The sequence below is a fragment of the Geotrypetes seraphini genome, chromosome 7, assembly GCF_902459505.1.
Source record: "Geotrypetes seraphini chromosome 7, aGeoSer1.1, whole genome shotgun sequence".
Classification (NCBI taxonomy): Eukaryota; Metazoa; Chordata; class Amphibia; order Gymnophiona; family Dermophiidae; genus Geotrypetes; species Geotrypetes seraphini.
The window spans coordinates 122,313,198-122,334,646 of record NC_047090.1 but is presented as its reverse complement, the minus strand read 5'-3'; the positions used below and the strand labels follow the sequence as shown (position 1 = coordinate 122,334,646).

The 21,449-nt window shown below is 42.1% G+C and overlaps 1 protein-coding gene across 5 annotated transcripts in view; it reads right to left on the bottom strand.

Annotated features, from left to right (window-relative positions):
* Window positions 1–21,449, bottom strand: part of CCDC9B (coiled-coil domain containing 9B) — a 229,332-nt gene that overhangs the window by 90,680 nt on the left and 117,203 nt on the right. For all 5 annotated transcript variants that reach the window (XM_033951784.1, XM_033951783.1, XM_033951786.1 and 2 more), the window contains one exon: window positions 7,310–7,384. In XM_033951784.1, the coding sequence (XP_033807675.1) occupies window positions 7,310–7,384 (75 nt within the window). The remainder of the gene's footprint in view (window positions 1–7,309; window positions 7,385–21,449) is intronic.

Genomic DNA, 21,449 nt, shown 5'->3' with positions numbered 1-21,449 from the left:
GGGCGGGGGCATGACCTCTGAGCTGCTTCCCGCACCCAGCGAGAGATGCGTCTTCTGCGCTGTGACCGCTGCTGAGCTATTTACAGCAGCCTGCAGAGTGAACCTAGCAGGCTGCCACTGGCCTCCGAAGCACGTTGCCTCTGCCACGGTCCCGACCCTGACGTTAGAGAAGGGGTGCTACTGCGGTAGAGGAAATGTGCTTTGGAGGCCAACGGCAGCCTGCTAGGTTCAATTAGCTCAGCGACAGTCACAGCATCAGAAAACAACATTTGATCAAGCTAACAACCTTTGATCAAGCTAAGTGTTTGCTTGTGATAGTTCAAAGTATAAGAACTTTTTCTATGCTCATTTGCAGCAATGAATTCTGGTTTTCACCGGAATTTACAATATGCAATGATTGGATGGTGAGGCAATTTTCTCTTAGGGCTGTGGCTCCATGTTGTTGCTTTCGTGTCTCTATGCATATTTTTTAATTCGAAGTGTGTCCTTTCAAAAATTTGGCAACATCAGGATGAGACACCAAAGAGAAATGACTATCCCGGGCTCTAAAATGAGAAAGCCCAGCTACCTGGACACAAACAGATGCTATAATGAGACCTTTATCAAGTCCAGCTTGCAGAAAGGTAAGAATCACTGAGAGGCTGTTATAGGGAAAAACACCCTCCAAGGATTCAAGACAAAGTTAGACAAGTTCCTGCTGAACCAGAACGTACGCAGGTAAGGCTTGACTCAGTTAGGGCACTGGTCTGTGAACAAAGGGCCACACGTGAACGGACTGCTGGGCACGATGGACCATTGTCTGACCCAGCAGCGGCAATTCTTATGTTCTTATGAATAAGGGTCCACCTGGTCCTGAGCGCACCAATGTTGAAACACCTTCCATGCTTTACATAAGCAGAAATGTAGACGACTTCTTAGACTTGAGAAGTGTGTCAATAAACACTTCAGAATAACCTTTATGTTCTAAGGCTGTGCGCTCAAGAGCCATGCTGTAAGAGCAAAGCATCTTGAATCCTCTGTGCACACTGGACCCTGTGTAAGCAGGTCTGGATGGATGCTCAGCTAAAGGCCAAGACCCTTGTGAAGACTCATCAGATCTACATACCACAATCTGCGAGGCCAATCTGGAGCCACTAGAATGACTTGGCCCGGATGGACCATGATCCACCAAATGACTCGGACTATCATGGGCTAGGAAGGAAAGATATACAGGAGAAATCTCCCGAGGCCACGGCTGCACTAGAGTGTCGAGACCTTCACTTCCGGGCCCAGATCTTCAACAGAAGAAATGAACCACTTTCTTGTTCTTCACTGTGGTCATGAGGTCAAAGCAGGGCATGCTCCAGCGCTGCACTATGGCTCGAACACTGCTGCAGACAGGGCCCACTTGCCCAAATCCAGAGTCTGGCTGCTGAGAAAGTCGGCTTGAACACTGTCGACTCCCACCACATGCGCTGCCGATAGTGCCTGGAGGCTATGTTCTGAGCTAGAGGGTGCTCTTAGTCCCGCCCTAGTGATTGACAAAGGCTACTGCTGTCGCATTGTTGGAGAAGACCCTGACTGCTTGGCCGTCCAGAGTCTTCTGCAATCGCATCAGAGACAATCAAATGGTTCTCTGCTCCAAACGGTTAATTGATCATTTCCTCTGAAAGGGTGTCCAACACCCCTGGATGGGACAATGATTGCAGTGGGCTCCCCAGCCCCGAAAGCTAGCATCTGTCATCACCATGATCCAGGAGGCAATCTGCAGTGGGACGCCCCTGCGGAGCAACTGCAGGAGAAGCCACCAATTCATGCTGGCTCGAGGCTCCAGAGTCCAAGGAAGACAGGAGTGTAAAGAATTTTTGTGTGGTGCCCAGCAAAAGCGTAAGGCTTGCTAGAGAGGACGAATGTGTGCCCTCACCCACAGCACAAAATCTATAGTGGCCGCCATGGACCCCAGGACCTGAAGATAGTCCCACGTCGAAGGAACTGGCAGCTCCAGAAGGGAAGAAATCTGGGCACACAGTTTCAGTCTGCACGCCTCTGGAAAATAAACATGGCCTGCAACCGTGTCAAGGGCCTGATCAGCCAGTCATCCAACTAAGGGTGAACCTGCAGACCCATTTATCTCAGATAAGCTGCTACAACCATCATCAGATGGTGAAGGTAAAGGGAGTCGTTGCCAACCCAAAGGGCAGAGCCAAGAATTGGTAATGCTGTTCCATGACATGGAACTTCAAGAATTTGCGGTGGGCTGGAAAAATCAGAATGTGCAAGTAGGCTTCCGTGAGATCCAGAGGCTAGGAACTCTCCTGGGGCCACTGCTGCAATGACTGATCGAACCTTCTCCATGCAAAAGCATAGAACCTTGAGAGCAGCATTCACATCCTGAAGATCCAGAATAGGCCTCCAATCTTTGAAGCCTTTCTTTGGCACGATAAATTATACAGCGTATCTTCTTGAGCCTGAAAGTTTGGGTGGCACCACCTCTATAGCATGAATATCCAGCAAGCATTGAATAGTGGCTTGAACCTTGAGTGCCTTTTCCAGCCACCCCAAAGAAGAGTCCACAAACCAGTCCATCAAAGGATGAATAAGTTCCAGCTTGTAGCCCGACAAAATAATGTCCAAGACCCACTGGTTGAGAGAGGCATCCCTCTACCTGGCATCACTGCGCCTTTTTGGCAGAGGGTGCAGGACAGGAGGTGGGAAGCTGGGACCACCTGTAGCCAGCATACCTGGGCTGGGAGCCCTGAAAAAATCTCTGCAACTTGACATGTGCAAACAGTTGGGATTGCCTGGAGCCACGAAAGTTAAGAGTGACCAGAAGCTCTAGAAGTCCTGGGTATGCTGTCACGTAGGGCCTTAGGGTATTGCATTCTAGCCCTTATATGAAACAGCATCATAAGGAGCAACTCTATAAATGGGCACCTCTAGTTAGGCTCACAGATATTGCACACTGAACACTAATTCTATAATGACATCTGTGTATGTCAAGAAGCCATTACGGAATACTAGAGTATGTTGGCAGAAATATACCTTTAGGCACACCCACTTACACATTAGAGAATGACATGAGAATCCATGAGGTCGTCGAGGCACTTGCCATACAATAACTGCCCCTTAAAGGGCCTTGGAAGTGGAATCACCAGCCAATTATCTGATCCAGAGCATCCTGTGGGTGGAAATGAAGTATGCCTGCACCTCTGCAAAAAACCCGCATCGGCAACATAATCTGATCCAGCCAAAAGTTGAGGAAGATCCAAAGCCTCACTTTCCAGCATGCAAAGTCGAGAGAGACAGGTGTGTGTGACAATAGATGCTGCCAAAGCAACCTTTATGCCTAAAGCAGCTGCATCAAAAAGTCTCTAGAGGACCACATCCACACAGTAGTCCTGTATATCTTTAAGCTATGGGGACACTTCCTACTTGTCAAGAATGTCTCACCTATCTACTGGAAAAAAGCTTACCTGGGCAAGTACAAAATCATTTTTTTTCCCTCATAGTGCCTCAAATACAGACCAGTGAGTTCAAATCTTATACAAATAGAACTATCCACATATGTTCATCACAAGGATTGTTACAAATGTTTGGGATGAAGCCATAACCATTCATTAGTGAAACTGCACTAAGAGAGCATAAGAACATAAGAATTGCCGCCTGATGGGTCAGACCAGTGGCCCATCATGCCCAGCAGTCCGCTCCTATGGCAGCCCTCAGGTCAAAGACCATTGCCCTAACTGAGACTAACCTTACCTACGTACTTTCCGGTTCAGCAGGAACTTGTCTAACTTTGTCTTGAATCCCTGGAGGATGTTTTCCCCTATAACAGCCTCCGAAAGAGCATTCCAGTTTTCTACCACTCTCTGGGTGAAGAAGAACTTCCTTACGTTTGTACCGAATCTATCCCCTTTTAACTTTAGAGAGTGCCCTCGCGCTCTCTCTACCTTGGAGAGGGTGAACAACCTGTATATCTACTAAGTCTATTCCCTTCATTATTTTGAATGTTTCGATCATGTCCCCTCTCAGCCTCCTCTTTTCAAGGGAGGAGAGGCCCAGTTTCTCTAACCTCTCACTGTACGGCAACTCCTCCAGCCTCTTAACCATTTTAGTCACTCTTCTCTGGACTATTTCGAGTAGTACTGTGTCCTTCTTCATGTACGGTGACCAGTGCTGGATGCAGTATTCCAGGTGGGGGCGTACCGTGGCCCCTTCTACAATCTGTTCGTCATCACCTTCTTAATCATTCCTAGCATTCTGTTCACCCTTTTCGCAGCTGCCACGCATTGCGCGGACGGCTTCATTGACTTGTCGACCAGTACTCTCAAGTCTCTTTACTGGGGGGTGGGGGGGGTCTCTCCGAGTACTGCACCAGACATCCTATATTCGTGTATAAGATTTTTGTTGCCGACATGCATCACCTTACACTTATCCATGTTAAACCTCATTTGCCATGTCGTGGCCCATTTCTCGAGCGTGTTTATGTCACGTTCCAGGTCTTCGCAATCCTTCTGCTGCTTCACTACTCTGAATAGCTTTGTATCATCTGCAAATTTAAACACCTCACTCTATTGTACTTCCAGTGTTTTTTCCAAGGCCTCATTCTCATCCTGGAGAATCAGCTCTTTATACTCTGGACTGTAAGCGTGCTTTGGCCTTCTACTTGGAATGCACCAAACCACACAGATCTGCTCCTCGACTTTTTGTCTCCTTCGATCCAAACAAGTTGGGACATCCAATCTCTAAACATACCATCTCTAACTGGATGGCTGCTTGTATTTCTTTCTGCTATGCCCAGGCTGGATTACAACTACAGAATCGAGTCACAGCCCATAAAGTCAGAGCAATGTCAGCTTCAATGGCTTTCCTCAGATCTACACCTATTGAGGAAATTTGCAAAGCTGCTACCTGGTCCTTGGTTCATACATTCACCTCCCACTACTGTCTGGATATTTTCTCCAGACGGGATGGCCATTTTGGCCAGAGAGTATTACAAAACACATTCTCCTAAGTTGCCAACACTCCCAGCATCCCATTCTGGTTAGCTTTGAGGTCATCCATGTGTGAGAATAGGCTGCCTGCTTGTCCTGGGATAAAGCACAGTTACTTACTGTAACAGTTGTTATCAAGGGACAGTAGGCAGCTATTCTCACAACCCACCCAGCTCCCCTGGTTGGCTTCTCTGCTAGCTATCTTAACTGAGGAGACTTGCCCTGCGCTGGGCGGGAAGGCACTCGTGCATGTGTGGTGCGGCTGACTCGAAACTTCTAAGTTTCTACAAGCAAGTCTGCTTGCGAGGCTGTCTGCATCCGGGCTCCGTGGATGATGTCACCCATGTGTGAGAATAGGCTGCCTGCTTGTCCTGGGATAACGATATTTCTTAAACTTTACAAATTACAAAAACAACTTAATTCAGGTGGGGGTAGATAGAGGAACAGAAGGAAACCTTCAAAACCCCTCGAAATTAACTTTTAAAAGATCAATTTTGGAGCCTGTCAGCTCCTCTTTACTCACAGTTACTGGACACAGTCAGCCTGCATCTGCTCCCAGTCTTTTCAATGGCCGGTTTAGAATTCATTGCCACACTTCTGGAAATTCATCCTTCAAGCTGATCTTCGGGCTGCTAGTCAAACTCCCCTGTCTGACTATGTCTCCACCCCAGTGGACCACTAGATGCACACCTGGACGGGTGAAGGCGTGACAACACAGCCAGCGTGCTGAGGAACACCGCTGAGTCCCCTAAGCGCACTACAGTCTGCCCTTGACACACCCCCTCCCCCCGCTGCTTAACAGGGAGTGAGACTAGATTAGGGATGGCCCTGAACTCCAAGGAAGACTAAGCAGACTGGCTAACAGGTATCCTGAAGGGATCGGCCTGTCAGCTACAGATCGAAGTCCGTGAATTATCAAGCAGGCAGAGCTTCAAATCCATTTCAAACGCAAAAATACCCGCAAAAGGGATGAACTTACATCGAATTAAAATAATAAAATGGGGAGAACATAATCTACACAGCTGCAGCCATGCGTGCAGAAGAAAAGACTGCAAGAGGGCACTAAACTAGCCTGTGAAGTACACTAGAGGCAGAGTGAAAAACCTGTAATGGATTTCTTCTGCAGACCATGTGAGTAGTGGAAAATAACCCTATGGTCTAGAAGGCCTCTTCAATGCTGATGTATCTTTAGTGTTCAGTGCAGCTCAGAAAGCCACTGAAAACAGTGTTTCTGACGCCTAAGTTGATGGACTGAATTTGGCACTACAAATCCTTTCATGCTGCTTCTCTCAACCTTTGATGTCTTCTTCATATCTGCTAACCAAAGTGATAAGAGAAATCTGTGGTGGATGTGATCCTGTTGCACATTTTAAAACCATTGGGACACATTCAGAAAAATGACACTAGTGCAATCAAAGTCTAGGTCAGGGCTGCCCAAGTTCAGTCCTCGAGATCTACTGACAGGCCAGATTTTCAGGATATCCACAATGAATATGCATGAGAGAGAGATTTGTATACCAAAAAGGCAGTGCAGGCAAATCTCTCTCATGCATATTTATTGTGGATATCCTGAAAACCTGTCCTGCCAGTAGATCTCGAGGACCGGACTTCGGCAGCCCTGATCTAGGGGAGAGTGTGGCGTGGTGGTTAAAGCTACAGCCTCAGCACCCTGAGGTTGTGGGTTCAAACCCACGCTGCTCCTTGTGACCCTGGGCAAGTCACTTAATCCCCCCATTGCTCCAGGTATGTTAGATAGTTTGTGAGCACGTCAGGACAGAGAGGGAAAACTGCTTGAGTACCTGAATAAATGCATGTAAACCGTTCTGAGCTCCCCTGGGAGAACGGTATAGAAAATTGAATAAATAAATCTAGGTGGTCACAGAAAAATAAAGAAAATTTAAAAAGATTAAAACCTAACTAAACAAAACTAAAGGAATAAGAGGTATGGTCCTGCACAATAGGACTTACATTAAAAAGATGCCACAGAAAACAGATTAAGGAATGGATATGTGAGCTGTCAACCACCAAAGAAATGCGTCCACATGGCTCTGCAGAGAGGGAGGGGGAGAGAGATGGAGATGAGCCTGATCCCAAGTGGTGACAGGTGAGAAGATGTAGTTATGTGCTTCCAAAATGCTTCTAAAATAATTACTGTGGAGCACTTCCTGTGCAGGCTCCATCAGATGGCATCACCCATAAGTAAAAATGTTATATCCTGTTTATCCTCAGAGAAAATATTTTTATATTTAAAGTATTAGGAACTACTTAAACAGCAATAAAATTACAGTATTGATCAATCTTGCACCTAATTTATATACCATCCATCACTTTCTCACCTTTTTACTTAGCTCCTGTTCAGAATGCTTTGCAGTCACATATTTTTTCTTTTCTTCATTCATTCTTGCTTCCAGCTTAAAAATAAACAAACCTTTAATAATCTTATATTCCAACACAAGAACATATGTAGCTGCAATTTTAAAATCAAGCATATATACATATATATTACAATTACAACTGAATTTATATTCCGATACACACCATAATTTGGATCAATGAAGATTACAACATCAAGTGCTAGCAAATTCTAGCAATTCTAGCAAAATAGCTAAGATGACCTATGGTGCTTTTCGGAAAGAAATTCAAACTGTACTATTTGATAGATACATTTCCTAAATAGAAATTACATTAATTGTAATAAATCTTGGGGGCGTGGCTTGGCAGCACACAAGATGGTGGTGTGATCGCGGCGCTCCTCAATCCCAGGCAGCACGCAGATAATTTTGAAAAGCACGTCACGGCTTTTTCTTCACCAAAAGGTTTAGAAAACATTGCTAAGTATGGAGACTACGCGGCAAGCGAAATTGGATACTGCTTTCACGGCAGGAGGGTCGGCAAAGCGTGTTAAACATGATCAGGTTACGCTTTCAAAAGTACCTCTCCCTGCTGAAGCTGTTGATGTGCTGGACAGAAGTGAAATAATGGCAGAATTTCAGAGCATTAAGCAAATGCTTCAAGATAACGCAAACGGTATTGCTGAGGTAAAGGAAAAAGTTTTGAATATTAATAGGCAGATGGAGGTTGCCAATCAAAGAATGTTGTTATTAGAAAACAAAGTGGAGCAGTTGGAAATTAATGCGATTCAATGTAAAACTGACAGTCGAGATATTAAAGAAATGAAAAAACAGCTTGAAGATTATGAGAATCGAGGAAGGAGGAAGAATGTGAAAATAATTGGTCTAGCTGAAAATTTGGAAGGTGAAATGCTATTCAATTCTTGGAAAACCTTTTACCAAAGTTACTGCAGTTAAATTCAAAACATCCCCTGGAAACAGAACGAGCACACAGGATTCCATCTAAACGGTTAGCTAACCAAGTGAAGCCAAGGCCTTTAATCTTCAAGCTCTTACGATTCCAGTAGGCCTTGGAAATTTTGAATTTGGCTAAAGCTGACAGAAACGTAAATTATAAAGGATCAAAGTTACTGTTCTTGCCGGATTTCACACAAAAAAAAACACTGCGATCATATGAAAACAATTTCTCCAGTTAAAACCTCAAAAGGCTTGTATTATCCTGCAAAAATGAGGGTGACAAGTGGAAACAAGTCCTTATATTTTGAAGATCCGGAAAAGTTAAAAGATTTCTTGACAAATTCTGAGCCAATGTCTATTTAAATGGTTTTAAGTTAAAAACCTAAACTTTACAATATTTTTGAGGTTTTTGGACAAATTAGGAACTATGATGAAAGAAAAGAGTAATATCTATAATAAGACGGAAAAAGAGAATGGATGAATTTTGGCATATTTAACAATGTAAAGAAGAGAAGAAAGAAAAGGGGAGAAAGGGAAAAAAAGAAGAAAAGGAAAAAAAAAATAAGAATGAGACCTATTCAGCAGTATCTCTAGTTTGCTTCATAATGAAAATATATTCATGTTTTGATATTAACTTTAGTTAGAATAGTTTATTTTAAATCCATCAGTCATGCTTAATGATAAAAGCAAAGGATGAATCTATATGATGAAATTGAATTTAGTAATTTTAATTGAACAATATTTGTTGTTTTATGAATATATTATTAAATGTAAAAGAAAAGATGGACTAGTGTGTTTTGAAAAAGTCAGTGGAATAGTAAAAAGGGAAAAAGGAGTCAATATTTCTGCATTTTGGGATGGTCATAAAACTTAAAAGGATTTACATGAAAGTTAGAAAATATGAATTATTTAATAGAAGTTTAATTCTGTTTTATGAAGATGTTCTATAGTGATGATTAACTAAATTTCCACTTATAGGATATTAGAGGGTTTAAAGAGAAAAGAAGGAAGGAATAGGGAAAAGGAAGAATAGGGAATGGAATGGAAGAAAAAAAAAAGTTCATACGCTATACTTTTGGTTTATGAATTGTTTAAGAGGGAAGACGATCCTTATCTTTGAATTCAATGTTTTTATAAATTCTGACTTGAGTTATACTGAATAAGATTTTTCTAACTGGTAAAGTAAATTATTTTAATGTCAAGGTTAAGTTGATTGGTATGTAAACATGAAATAGTTTGACAAAAGTTTAAGGGTAGATTGTGATTGTTGTCTTGATATCAAGGATCATATATATATCATTTTTTGCAAAAGATAGTAAAATATTTATGGTAATGATAACATATGATTTGGTGGTTTTAATTAGAAAATTTTTTAAATGGGTTTTATGAAGAACTTCTTTACTATAAATAATTAGGACTACATTATTGCAGGGGGTATTATTGTGAGATTACTTGATTCATCATGCATTAATGAATAAATCTATTATTGTAAGTGGAAAGATGTGATAGAGTGTTGCCTGGGGGGGTGTATTGTGATTACTAATCCTGTGTGTGTTCCAAGGCAATCAATTTATATGAGGGTGGGGGAGGGAAGAGGGAGCGGGGTTTTTTTCAAAATCAGAGGTGGGAAGATAGGGAATGATGAGATTAAAGAAGATCAATTTAACTTTGCATTAGTTATTATCTGTGTAATGGTGTCTAATCATATCAAATTAAATAAATTTAAATATCATTGTTGGATTATACATTTGGAAATAGATGGAGATTAAGATATTTTTATTGAATGTCAATGGCCTTAACCATCAAATAAAAAGGAAGAAAATGTTAGCTTTCCTAAAACAGCAAAACGCTGATTTGTATTTTATTTAGGAGACGCACCTATCAATGATAGAATCAAGAAAACTGGAAGGGGGTTCTGTTCACCAAAATTTTTTTGCCCCTACAGTTGGCAAGAAAGCTGGGGTTGCCATATTAATAAATAAAAAATGTACAGCTAATTTTCAGATGATTGATTCGGATCCTTTGGGTAGGTGGGTACATGCAAAAATGAGCATGGGAAATACTACCCTGGAATTGTTCAATGTGTATGCCCCAAATACGAATCAAATGGAATTTTTTTAAGAATCTACAATGCCTAAAATGCCTAGAATTGCCTTAGTATCTTTACAAAAACCAATTGCGGAGGGTGAGGTAAATTTTCCAAACTTTTATAGACATCATCAAGCCTATATTGGGTATGTATTGGGTCCTCCCAGAGCTTATGGAAAATAGCCCAGATTGGCGACTCATGTTTCCTATAAACCTATCTCATATTCTCAGTGTTAAGATGCCTAGGAAATATAAAGAGAACAAAATATTGATGGACACATGGAAAACATTGCGTTATGTCAGCAATTTAACTCCAAATCCAATACACAAATCAACAAAACAATCTTTATGGCTAAACTCCAAGATTCAAGTTGGCGGTTTTAAAATCGTTTGGAAGCATTGGATTATTGCAGGTATACGCCCTTTAGGAGATGTTATTTTAAATGGTAAACTGCTTGATTTTTCACAGTTGCAACATAAATATGGTATAAACAAATCACAAAGCTTTAAATGGTTGCAGCTGAAGCAGACTATTCAGGAGGGGTTCCCTGAATGGAAAAATCTTAGCAATCAGTATAGTCTGGAATTCTTATGCTTTCAGGCGGATTTCTTGGGACACCAGGCCGCACAGTGGTATAAATTGATATCTGGATTTATGAATAAAAAACCAAAGACTGGTCTTAGAGACATTTGGAGCGTTGAGATTAAGCATCAAATTTCTGCATCTCAATGGCCACGAATTTGGTCTTCGAGAATGAGATGTACAGTGTCTGCATCTATGAGACAAACTTGGTTCTTTTTGGTACATAGAGCATTTTGGACCCCAGTTAGATTACAGAAGTTGGATAGCTCTAAGTCCAATAGATGCTGGCATTGTAATCTGGAAGGAGAGACTCTAGATCATTTAATATACTTTTGTCCCTATATCATGGCCTTTTGGAAATCAATTTGGTCTCAAATTAATTGTTTATTAGAAAACCATGTAGCTCTATCATATGATACAATTCTATTTGGGACGTCAATGAGAATAAAAAGTCAAATTTCATCAAGCAATAATAAACTTTTATTAATAATGACAGGAGTTGCCATTCAACACAATCACCAGAAATTGGAAAAATTACACTAGACTTAATTACACCTTCTGGTGGAATTCGTTGTGCCATATATATAAAATGGAAAGAACAATTGCCATACAAAAAGGGAATTATATTTGGGACGTCAATGAGAATAAAAAGTCAAATTTCATCAAGCAATAATAAACTTTTATTAATAATGACAAGAGTTGCCATTCAACATGATCACCAGAAATTGGAAAAATTACACTAGACTTAATTACACCTTCTGGTGGAATTCGTTGTGCCATATATACAAAATGGAAAGAACAATTGCCATATAAAAAGGGAATTATAATAATTTTAAAAAGATTTGGGGGCCATTGATAGCATATTGTAATGATTAGACATTTTTTACACTGAAAGTATAACTATAATAATGGGAAGGGGGGTGATATATAGTTATATTATAGATTTAATCAATATTTATGAATATAACATGTATGATATTTTTGATTACAATATTTGTGGAAAGGGAGGGTGGGGGAGGGGTTAATTTATGTATTTAAGATGATAATAGAAAGAATTTCAAGTGATGTGTATGATTTAATTGATGTAATATTGTACACTTGATGTAAGATGAAAAAATGAATAAAGAATTGAAAAAAAACATAAATGAAAAAATGGGGAGGGGGTGGAGTTTTGGATTTCACATGAAGGTATGGAAGAATTTATTATATTATATGTATTATTTAATATTATTATGATGGTAGGGGAGGGGATAAATTTTATTTATTGAAAATGTTTGTGGAATTTCAAGTGATTTATTAGTCAATTTGTCATTACTTTCTGTGCACTTGATGTTAATCATAAAATGAATAAAGAATAAAAAATTGTAATAATTCTTTAATTGCATTAATTCTATTTCGTTTATCCTTAAGAATTATACTATACTGTTACTATTTGTATTTTGTACTTCACTGATTGTCCAGTCTCTCTTTGATGTAAACTGCCAAGAAGTCATCAGATTGCGGCGGTAGAGAAGAATAAAGTTATTATTATTGATATGTGTTTTGTGAACCTTTTTGACGTTGTGACATCATCACGTTCCGTCGGAGGTCACCCCTCCACCCTCTTCCTCACTGTAGTATAAAGTTGGTGAGGTGGATAGCGGTCTCCGTCGTTTGGAATCTTCGAATTCGGTAAACTGTATGTGAGTTTTTTCAGTGTTTTCTTCCTTCTCCCTTTTTTTGCCAATAAGCAGTATAGTTTCCCCACAACGCAGTTTATGTGAGGTTGTCCTGCGCTGTGAGTGGTGTTGATAGATAAATTTGTTATAATTTCAGATCATCTCTTGGAATGATACGGTTGTACAGAGGGTTAAAAAGGGAGGAGTATTGGGTCTCCTGAAGCAGATATTCGAAACGGGGCCACGTTGAGATCCCCAAGAGTCCTAACAACCACAAGCCTTAAAAGTTTGCACAGATAAGTGTATGGTATCATTTTTCCAATGAGCAAGAGATCCTTGTGCATAACAATTTTGAACATTTCATGTCGATTTTTCAAGTACTATTCAAACAACTAAGTTTTTTACCAGTGGTCAGAGAGTGATGTTTTGCAAAGCAAATGCAATGACTGGACGGTAAACTCTTTCCCTAAGGGGAGGTTTCCACCTCCCCTTCAGAGTTTCACTTCTCTGAGCATTTTTCTAGAAGTCATTTGCTCTCTCCCTACTGGTAATTATTACTATTACAGTCAGTCTCTCATTAAAGATGGATGCAAGGCAGAAAGTGAAGATGGAGAGAAAAACAGTCAATGGATAAGGCGGCCCTGGAAACAGTTAAAAGCACAGAAAAATAAAGTCAGACAACAAAGGCAGGAAAAATGATTTTATATATAGTGATTGAAATGTGTCAGTTTTGAGAATTTATATCTGCTGTGTATATGAAAAATAAATGGAAAAAAATTACATTACAATTAGTAAAAGGGTGGGATCTGGGGAAGAGCTTAGGTGGGTCTAGGGTGGAGTTTGGGAGGTCTGTGGTTGGGGTACTCAGTTGATATTTGTTAGACTTCCCTGCTGGCACGCCCTACTGGCATTTCAGGGCCTGTCTGGAGGACTTCTGTGCATGTGTGGATGTCAGCATGATGTCATCACGGCGACATCCGCCTACTTCTGGGTGCCCCGGCTCGAAAAAGTTTGAGAGACACTGGCCTAGAGCATCAAATCCAACAAAGAAGCATCCGAAAGAAGGCCAAAGGGAGCCTAGATAAAGCTAAACAGCAGGCAGCTAAAGTCTTTCTGATATCTCTAGACCTGACATCAGCCTTTGATGCCATTGACCTACCATTGACCATACCTTACTGCTTAAAAGATTACAATCCATAGGTATTACAGGGACATCTCTGCAATGGTTCACATCTTATTTCCAAAACCGTGATTACAAAGTCCAGGTCAATAATGCTACATCTTCAACAATAACTCAAACCTATGAAGTTCCACAAGGTTCCATTCTCTCTCCCCTCCTTTCAATATTTTCACTAGCCCTCTTCTCACCTTGGCACAATCTATAGGCTTTACTATTTTTGCATACGCCGACTATATTCAACTACTCCACCCCCTGAACTCTAATATAACAAAATAAATAAAATAAATCAACAATAAAGTTAACAAAATTAGCTCTTAGTTTTGACAAAACAAGCTTTCCCTTAACATTTTTAAATACAAAGGCATATTTTTCTCTACTTTTCACAAAGTAACTCTGAACCAGCCAATTAGTATGCCCTATCCAGCTTGACAATAAAATCAAACTTCTAGGAGTTATTGCCGAAGATCTCAATTTTCATCATCAAATCAGTAATGTTACTCAGAAATGTTTTTACAAACTAAGACTCATCCGTTCTATCCTTTCTCTATTAGACCCCTTCTATCAACATTCTGATTCACTCCTTTGTTATCTCCAACACTGACTACTGCAACCATGGAGCTTAGAACTTGAAGATAATCCCACGCCAAAGGAGCTGGCTGCTCCAAAAGTGCAGAAATCTGGGCACACAGTTTCTGTCTGCAAGTCTCAGACAGGTAGACAGCCTGCAGCTGTATCGAAGAGGATTCCCAAGTATGCCAATGACTGCGTGGGCTGCAGATGACTCTTTCTGAGGATGACAATCCAGCCCAAGTCCTCCAGCACCTGCTCCACTGTGCAATGTGCTTTGGCCAAAGAGGGAGCTCTGATCAACCAGTCGTCTAGATAAGGGTAAACTTGCAGACCCATCTTCCTCAGGTAAGCTGCCACCACCACCACCTTGATGAAGATCTGAGGCGCTGTCGCCCGCCCAAAGGGCAGGGCCGAAAACTGATAATGCTGCTACAGAACTTGAAACCAAATAAACTTGCGATGGGCCGGAAATATGGTAATGTGCAAGTACGCCTCCTTAAGATCCAGGGAGGCCAGAAATTCCCCCAGAGCCACTGCTGCAATGACCGACCACATGTTTTCCTTGGAAGCAGGGTATCCTGAGAGCCGCATTAACGTGCTGAAGATCCAGAATAGGCCTCCAATCATCTGAGTCTTTCTTTGGCACAAAAAAGCATACAGAGTATTTGTCTGAGCCTGAGAGGTCATGCAAAACCGTCTCTCTAGCTTGAATATCAAGAAAGCGCTGAACAGTAAATCTCGACTCTGAGCGCCTTATCTGGATATCCAGACGGAGAATTCACAAACCAATCTATCTGTACAAATTCCAACTTGTATCCTGATTGAATAATGTCCAAGACCCACTGGTCTGCTGTAATGCACAGGCAGGCAGGCAGAAACTCTGAGAGTCGTCCCCCTAACCACAGAGAGGGATTCAGTGTCCTGGTGTCTTTCTGGCAGGGTGTGCAGGACGGGCAGCGGAAGGCTGGGAACACCTGTAGCCCATATACCGACCTCGGAAGCTCCAGGAAAATCTCTGTGAAGTGGAATGTGCATACTTCTCTGGGTCTATCATCAGGCAGGGACTTTGGCCGACAGTCCAATACCAAATCCATGAGGACATCCAGGCCTTTGCCAAACAAGAATTGCCCCTTAAAAGATAGCCTTGCTAATGTCGCCTTGCAAGTGGAATCACCAGCCCAGAGCACACGGGCCGAAATGGAGTAGGCTGACACTTTTGCCAGTACTTTCAAAAGGCCATAAAAGGCATTCACTGTACAATCCATCCAAGCCATCAGCAATTGAGACTCCACTGCATCGAGGCAGGCGCATGCATCAAGACGTCGCCTCAGCAGCTTTGATGCCAAAATTGGCTGTTCCAAAACATTTCCCCGACATCCACAAGGCGGTCCTGCATATCTACATATCTACAGGGCTCGATGCTTGGACCCGTGCTCTTCAACATCTTTATAAACGATCTAGACATAGGTACAACGAGCGAGGTGATTAAATTTGCGGATGATACAAAGCTATTCAGAGTGGTGAAGACGCAGGAGGATTGCGAAGACCTGCAACATGACATAATCAGGCTTGAGGAATGGGCATCAACATGGCAAATGAGGTTCAACGTGGATAAATGCAAAGTAATGCATGTAGGTAACAAAAATCTCATGTATGAATACAGGATGTCCGGGGCAGTACTTGGAGAGACCTCCCAGGAAAGGGACTTGAGGAGTTCTGATTGATAAGTTGATGAAGCTGTCCACGCAATTTGCAGCGGCGGCAAAAAGGGCGAACAAAATGCTAGGAATGATAAAGAAGGGGATCATGAACAGATCAGAGAAGGTTATCATGCCGCTGTACCGGGCCATGGTGCGCCCTCACCTGGAGTACTGCATGCAGCACTGGTCATCATACATGAAGAAAGACACGGTACTACTCGAAAGGGTCCAGAGAAGAGCAACTAAGATGGTTAAGGGGTTGGAGGAGCTGCCGTTCAGTGAAAGATTAGAGAAACTGGGCCTCTTCTCCCTCGAACAGAGGAGATTGAGAGGGGACATGATTGAAACATTCAAGGTACTGAAGGGGATAGACTTAATAGATAAGGACAGGTTGTTCATCCTCTCCAAGGTAGGGAGAACGAGAGGGCACTCTCTAAAACTGAAAGGGGATAGATTCCATACGAACGTAAGGAGGTTCTTCTTTACCCAGAGAGTGGTAGAAAACTGGAACGCTCTTCCGGAGTCTGCCATAGGGGAAAATACCCTCCAGGGATTCAAGACAAAGTTAGACAAGTTCCTGGTGAACAAGAGCGTACGCTGGTAGGGCTAGTCTTAGCTAGGGCGCTGGTCTTTGATCAGAGGGCTGCCGTGTGAGCGGACTGCTGGCCATGATGGACCACTGGTCTGACCCAGCAGCAGCAATTCCTATGTTCTTATGTTCTAACAAAACACCCCCATCAATGGGAAGAGAGGTGCGCTTAGTTACTTTGGCCACCAAGGAATCCACCTTGGGATGCCCCAAAAGCTGCTGACACTCCTGCACCAGTGGATACAAACGGGACATAGCTCTAGCACTTTTCTAAGCACCTTCTGGAGAGTCAAACTGCTCAGAGACCATAAAATTCATATTCAGATGCCAGGGAAAGGTCACAGAGTATGAGCACCCACTACAAAGCCAGGGAGAAGTGATGGACAGAGCCGGCTGAGTCATTAAATTCAATTCCTGCAAAGATTCAGCAGGAAGATAAGGCAGAGCCGCAAACTTAATTAAGTGCAAGACAGTAGGATCACCACCAGGATCCATATCCTCCAAAAGATCCAGCACACAAGCTTGGATCCCCCTGAAGGGACACGTCTTGTAGTTTTCCATAGAATGTGTTTTGAAGCTGTAAAAAAAAAAAAAAAAAAACAGGCCCTGTTTGTTTTTCCTTCTCTGTAATAATGTAAGGACCTCTATGTTTGAAAAGATGATGCTACTCTCCATCCGAAGAAACTTGACTCATCTCATGTAACATCTTGTAATCTAGAATATATTGTAATTCTTATTCTCCACCAGTTATAAATTGACTCAGTTGCTATGTAACATCTCCTGTGATATTGAATGTACTGTAATTCTTCACTATTACCTGTAATTAACACTTCTCCTGTAATGTAATTCTACGGGAAATGCCCAGATATCTTCCTTATTGTAATCCGAGGCTATGTTATATCTGCTGCGATGTTGAATGTATTATAACTCTTCACTGTTACTTGTAATCTACTCTTCTCCTGTAATGTAATTCTACTGGAAATGTCCAGATTCATCTTTATTGTAATCCGCCTAGAACCGCAAGGCACAGGCGGAATAGAAATCCCTAATGTAATGTAATGTAAAGTAATGTTCTTATGCTATGTTTAATCCAGACATTGTTTGCCTTCTCTTGCCGAAATATTATAAGGCTATTCTATTATGTAGTTTTCCTTAAGTTGTGTTTGAAGTTGTAAATCCAGATTGTTTGCCTTCTCCTGCTGATATACTACAAGGCCATTGTATATTTGAGAGATGTGTTTTCTTATTCTGTTGTAAAGTGAATCTAATTGTTTTCTTAGCTGTATTTGTAAGAAAATTTAGATAAAGCTCTGCTGGTCAAAGCACCTCTAGACTTTGGTCTTAGATAAGTAAAGGATTTGTTATTTCTTTTAAAGTTGCATGTGATCTGTGTCCACATATGGTTTGCATTTACGTCATATGTTGACGACCCTTACCCATGTAAAATGTATAAAAGGAGGTACAGAATATTCAATAAAGTGGACATGTTTGAGAGATAATAGGTGTCTGTTTTCTCTTAGATATTGTCCCCGGATGCATCTGCTTGTCAAATGACAGAGTGTGTACGGCCATAATCGGGCCTTAACAGTGGGGGCTCGTCCGGGATGGACGTTGATATCACCGGTATTTTGTGAGTATTTCTGAATTTTGAATTCTGTTCTTTAATACTCAAGGGTATTAGGTGCCCTGTTCCCACCCTTTATTTGTTAAATATAGATTTTTGGGAAGTCTATAGCAGAGTTTATAACAATAAAAAAACTCCTATTCTTTTGGGAAGAACAATATTACTTATAGAGCCGCCTGCGCACTCTGTCGTTTGTGTGGTTAACACTTTTTGTATGTGCTTTCTCTCTTCTATCACTTTCTTTTCTATTGCTTAGAGATAAGATTTTATAGAGTATAAGACTATATTGTATATTACTGTTCTGTATCTCGCTTATAAGGTAAGATAAGTGGGATTCCTGCATTGCTATATTGTTTTTGTAATGGGTCAGAACGGTAGTAAGGTTCCCCCCCCCCCCCTAAGAAAGCTGAGACTTGTACAGCTTATGTTGCCCGTGTATGTGACACTGGATATTATCTTATTGATCCTTGGATAGATAATATGGCTGGTTGGACTGAAGGACTTCATAGTTCAAGTCCGTTTCCCCGAGATGGGGCAAATGATACGTTTCATATGGATATGATAAAGGGATTGTGTTTGGGGGATTATGAGGCATGGCCATATTATTTAGGGGATCCACACTGGGACAAAGAATATATGAGAAGAGGAGGCATTAATTGGCTTACATATGCTCCTTATTGGTCAGCTACTGTTAAAGATAAAACATCCAAGCTGTCCATTCTTTCCCCTGCTCAATTACATGCTGCAGAACAATCTATCTGTGCTGTTAGCCCTCCTCCTTATCATTTACAAATTCCTTCACCCGGTGCTCCTCTTAAACTTTATCCCTCTTTATCTAAGGATGATATTGACCTCCTTATCGGTAGTACTCTTATTCCTCCTCCTCCTCCACCTCCCATCCTGTCCGGTGCAGTTGCATCAGGACAGGTTGCTGACACTTTGCCCCAAGACATTACATTTCCCACTGTATCCACGACCAGCCCCACTGTTCGGGGGCCGATAATCTCTTTTTCATCCCTCCACACTCGTAGCGGTACTCAAAGGGTTGCGGAAGTACAGGAGCTGATGCAAGAACAGATGCCCTTTCTCACAGTGGGGGATACTCTTTTGAAGAAACCCATTGAGTTAGAAGACATTAACAAGATTATTAAGCACTGCCCCAAGCCTCTTGTCTCTGCTAGTGCGACTTTTCACTATTTAAAACGAGCATGCAAGGGTCGAAATTATACGCAGGAAGATATGCGCCTTATTATAGATGGCATTGTTGGACACAGTTCCCCTTGGGACTGGTCTAACGTCCCTAGTATTAGTGTTTTAGAGCCTGCTACTGTCACAGCTACTGCTTATAGACTGAATACTGAAGCAGGAAATGCTGTTATGTGGAATGAATTACAGGCAGAGCTTGATCGGTGTTTTAAGTCTCGATCTTCCCTTCCTATTGCAGTAGCCTGCAAACAGAAATCAGGTGAAACTGTTGTGGATTTCTGGAAGAGGTTTAATGAAACCTGGACCCAAGAGGCGGGTCTCAGTTCCCATGCAAATATGGATTCCCTACTTATTCAGACTTTCCTTTCTAACCTCCGTTCTCCCTTGCAAATTCTGGTCAAACAAATGATTTCAGAATGGCCCACTAGTTCTCGTGCTGAATTTCAAAATAAATTAATGGAAAAAGAGGCAGCAGGTTGTTTTGAGATCTCTAAACCTCGGGAAATCCTGCATCAGGGCCAGCTACCCACCTGGGGACCGCGCCTGTCTACTTCTCGTGGAAGAAGGGGTCGCGGGTTTCGCAGGGGGAGGGCTCCAGTCTCTGGTCGAGGTGGTAATAATCCATCCAGAAGTACTGGATGTTTTAATTGTGGGGACCTTAGTCACTGGCTTAATCAATGCCCTCATCCCAGACCCCCCGCATTACCAGTTCAGCCCGCCCCACCGGTGGTGCCTACCCCTCCCTCTACTGTGAGACCATCTGCCACTTCTCCTCGTTTTCCTATCTCTTGGCACAGCCCCCCTACTCCCCAATGAAGGGGCCCGGAGGTTTACACCCCAGCATTCACTTTGGTCTCTGCCTTTGCTAAGGATTCTCCTATGATATCTCTTATTGTACAAGGGAGTCCAGTGCCTTTTCTTGTAGATTCGGGTGCCACTTGTAGCACCATCAGTGAGGATTACTATCGGGGCCCATGCATGAATGCTGAACCTTCTATGGGAATTAATGGGGTTTTGACTAAATCCTATCGTACCACACCCCTGTCTGTAGCTCATCCTGATACAGGCTTTACTCTTTTTCAGCACTCCTTTCTTATTATTCCCCACTGCCCTGTCAGCCTTCTTGGTCGAGATCTTTTTTTTCCTCTCCTCATTCAGCTCACTACAGATGATACAGGAGGTTTGCATGTCTTTTCCTCTGTTATTCCCATTTGCCCTCCGTCCACCCTTTACCTTTCTACTTGCCCTGACACACTTTTGCCCCTTCCCCCAGACTCTCCAGTCTGGGCTTCTACTGACACTGATGTAGGCTCTATTTCACTCATTCCTGTTTTCATTAAGCAGTACCCGATCTCCCAAGAAAAGGAGAAAGTCATGATTTCACTAATGGCTTTCATTTCTTTCCTCTGGTATTATTAAAACCACCATCTCTTCCTACAATACGCCCATCAATCCTGTTGTCAAAGCTGATGGCACCCCCCGTTTTGTTCAAGACCTTAGGGCTGTTAATGCTTTGGTGATTCCCATTGCACCCACTGTCCCGGATGTCCCTTCTCTACTCTCCTCCATTCCACCTGCAGCTCATATTTTTTCAGTCATTGATTTGAAGAATGCTTTTTTTTTCTGTCCCTGTTGACGAGGACACCCAGCCCCTTTTTGCATTCACTTTTAAGCAACAGCAGTATACCTAGTGTAGAATGCCCCAGGGCTATGTTGATTCCCCTGTGGTTTTCTCCATTGTCCTGCGGGCTACTTTACAGCCATGGACTGACCCCCATGGTTCTATCCTCATTCAATATGTGGATGACCTTCTTTTGTGTTCCATAACTCAGGAGACCTGTCAGGCTGATAGATTGCACCTTTTACAATGGTTGTCTGTGTGTGGTCACAAGGTGTCACGAAAGAAACTACAATGGTGTAAATCCGAAGTGGAATACCTGGGTTTTGTCCTGTCTCATGGTCAGAGGAAA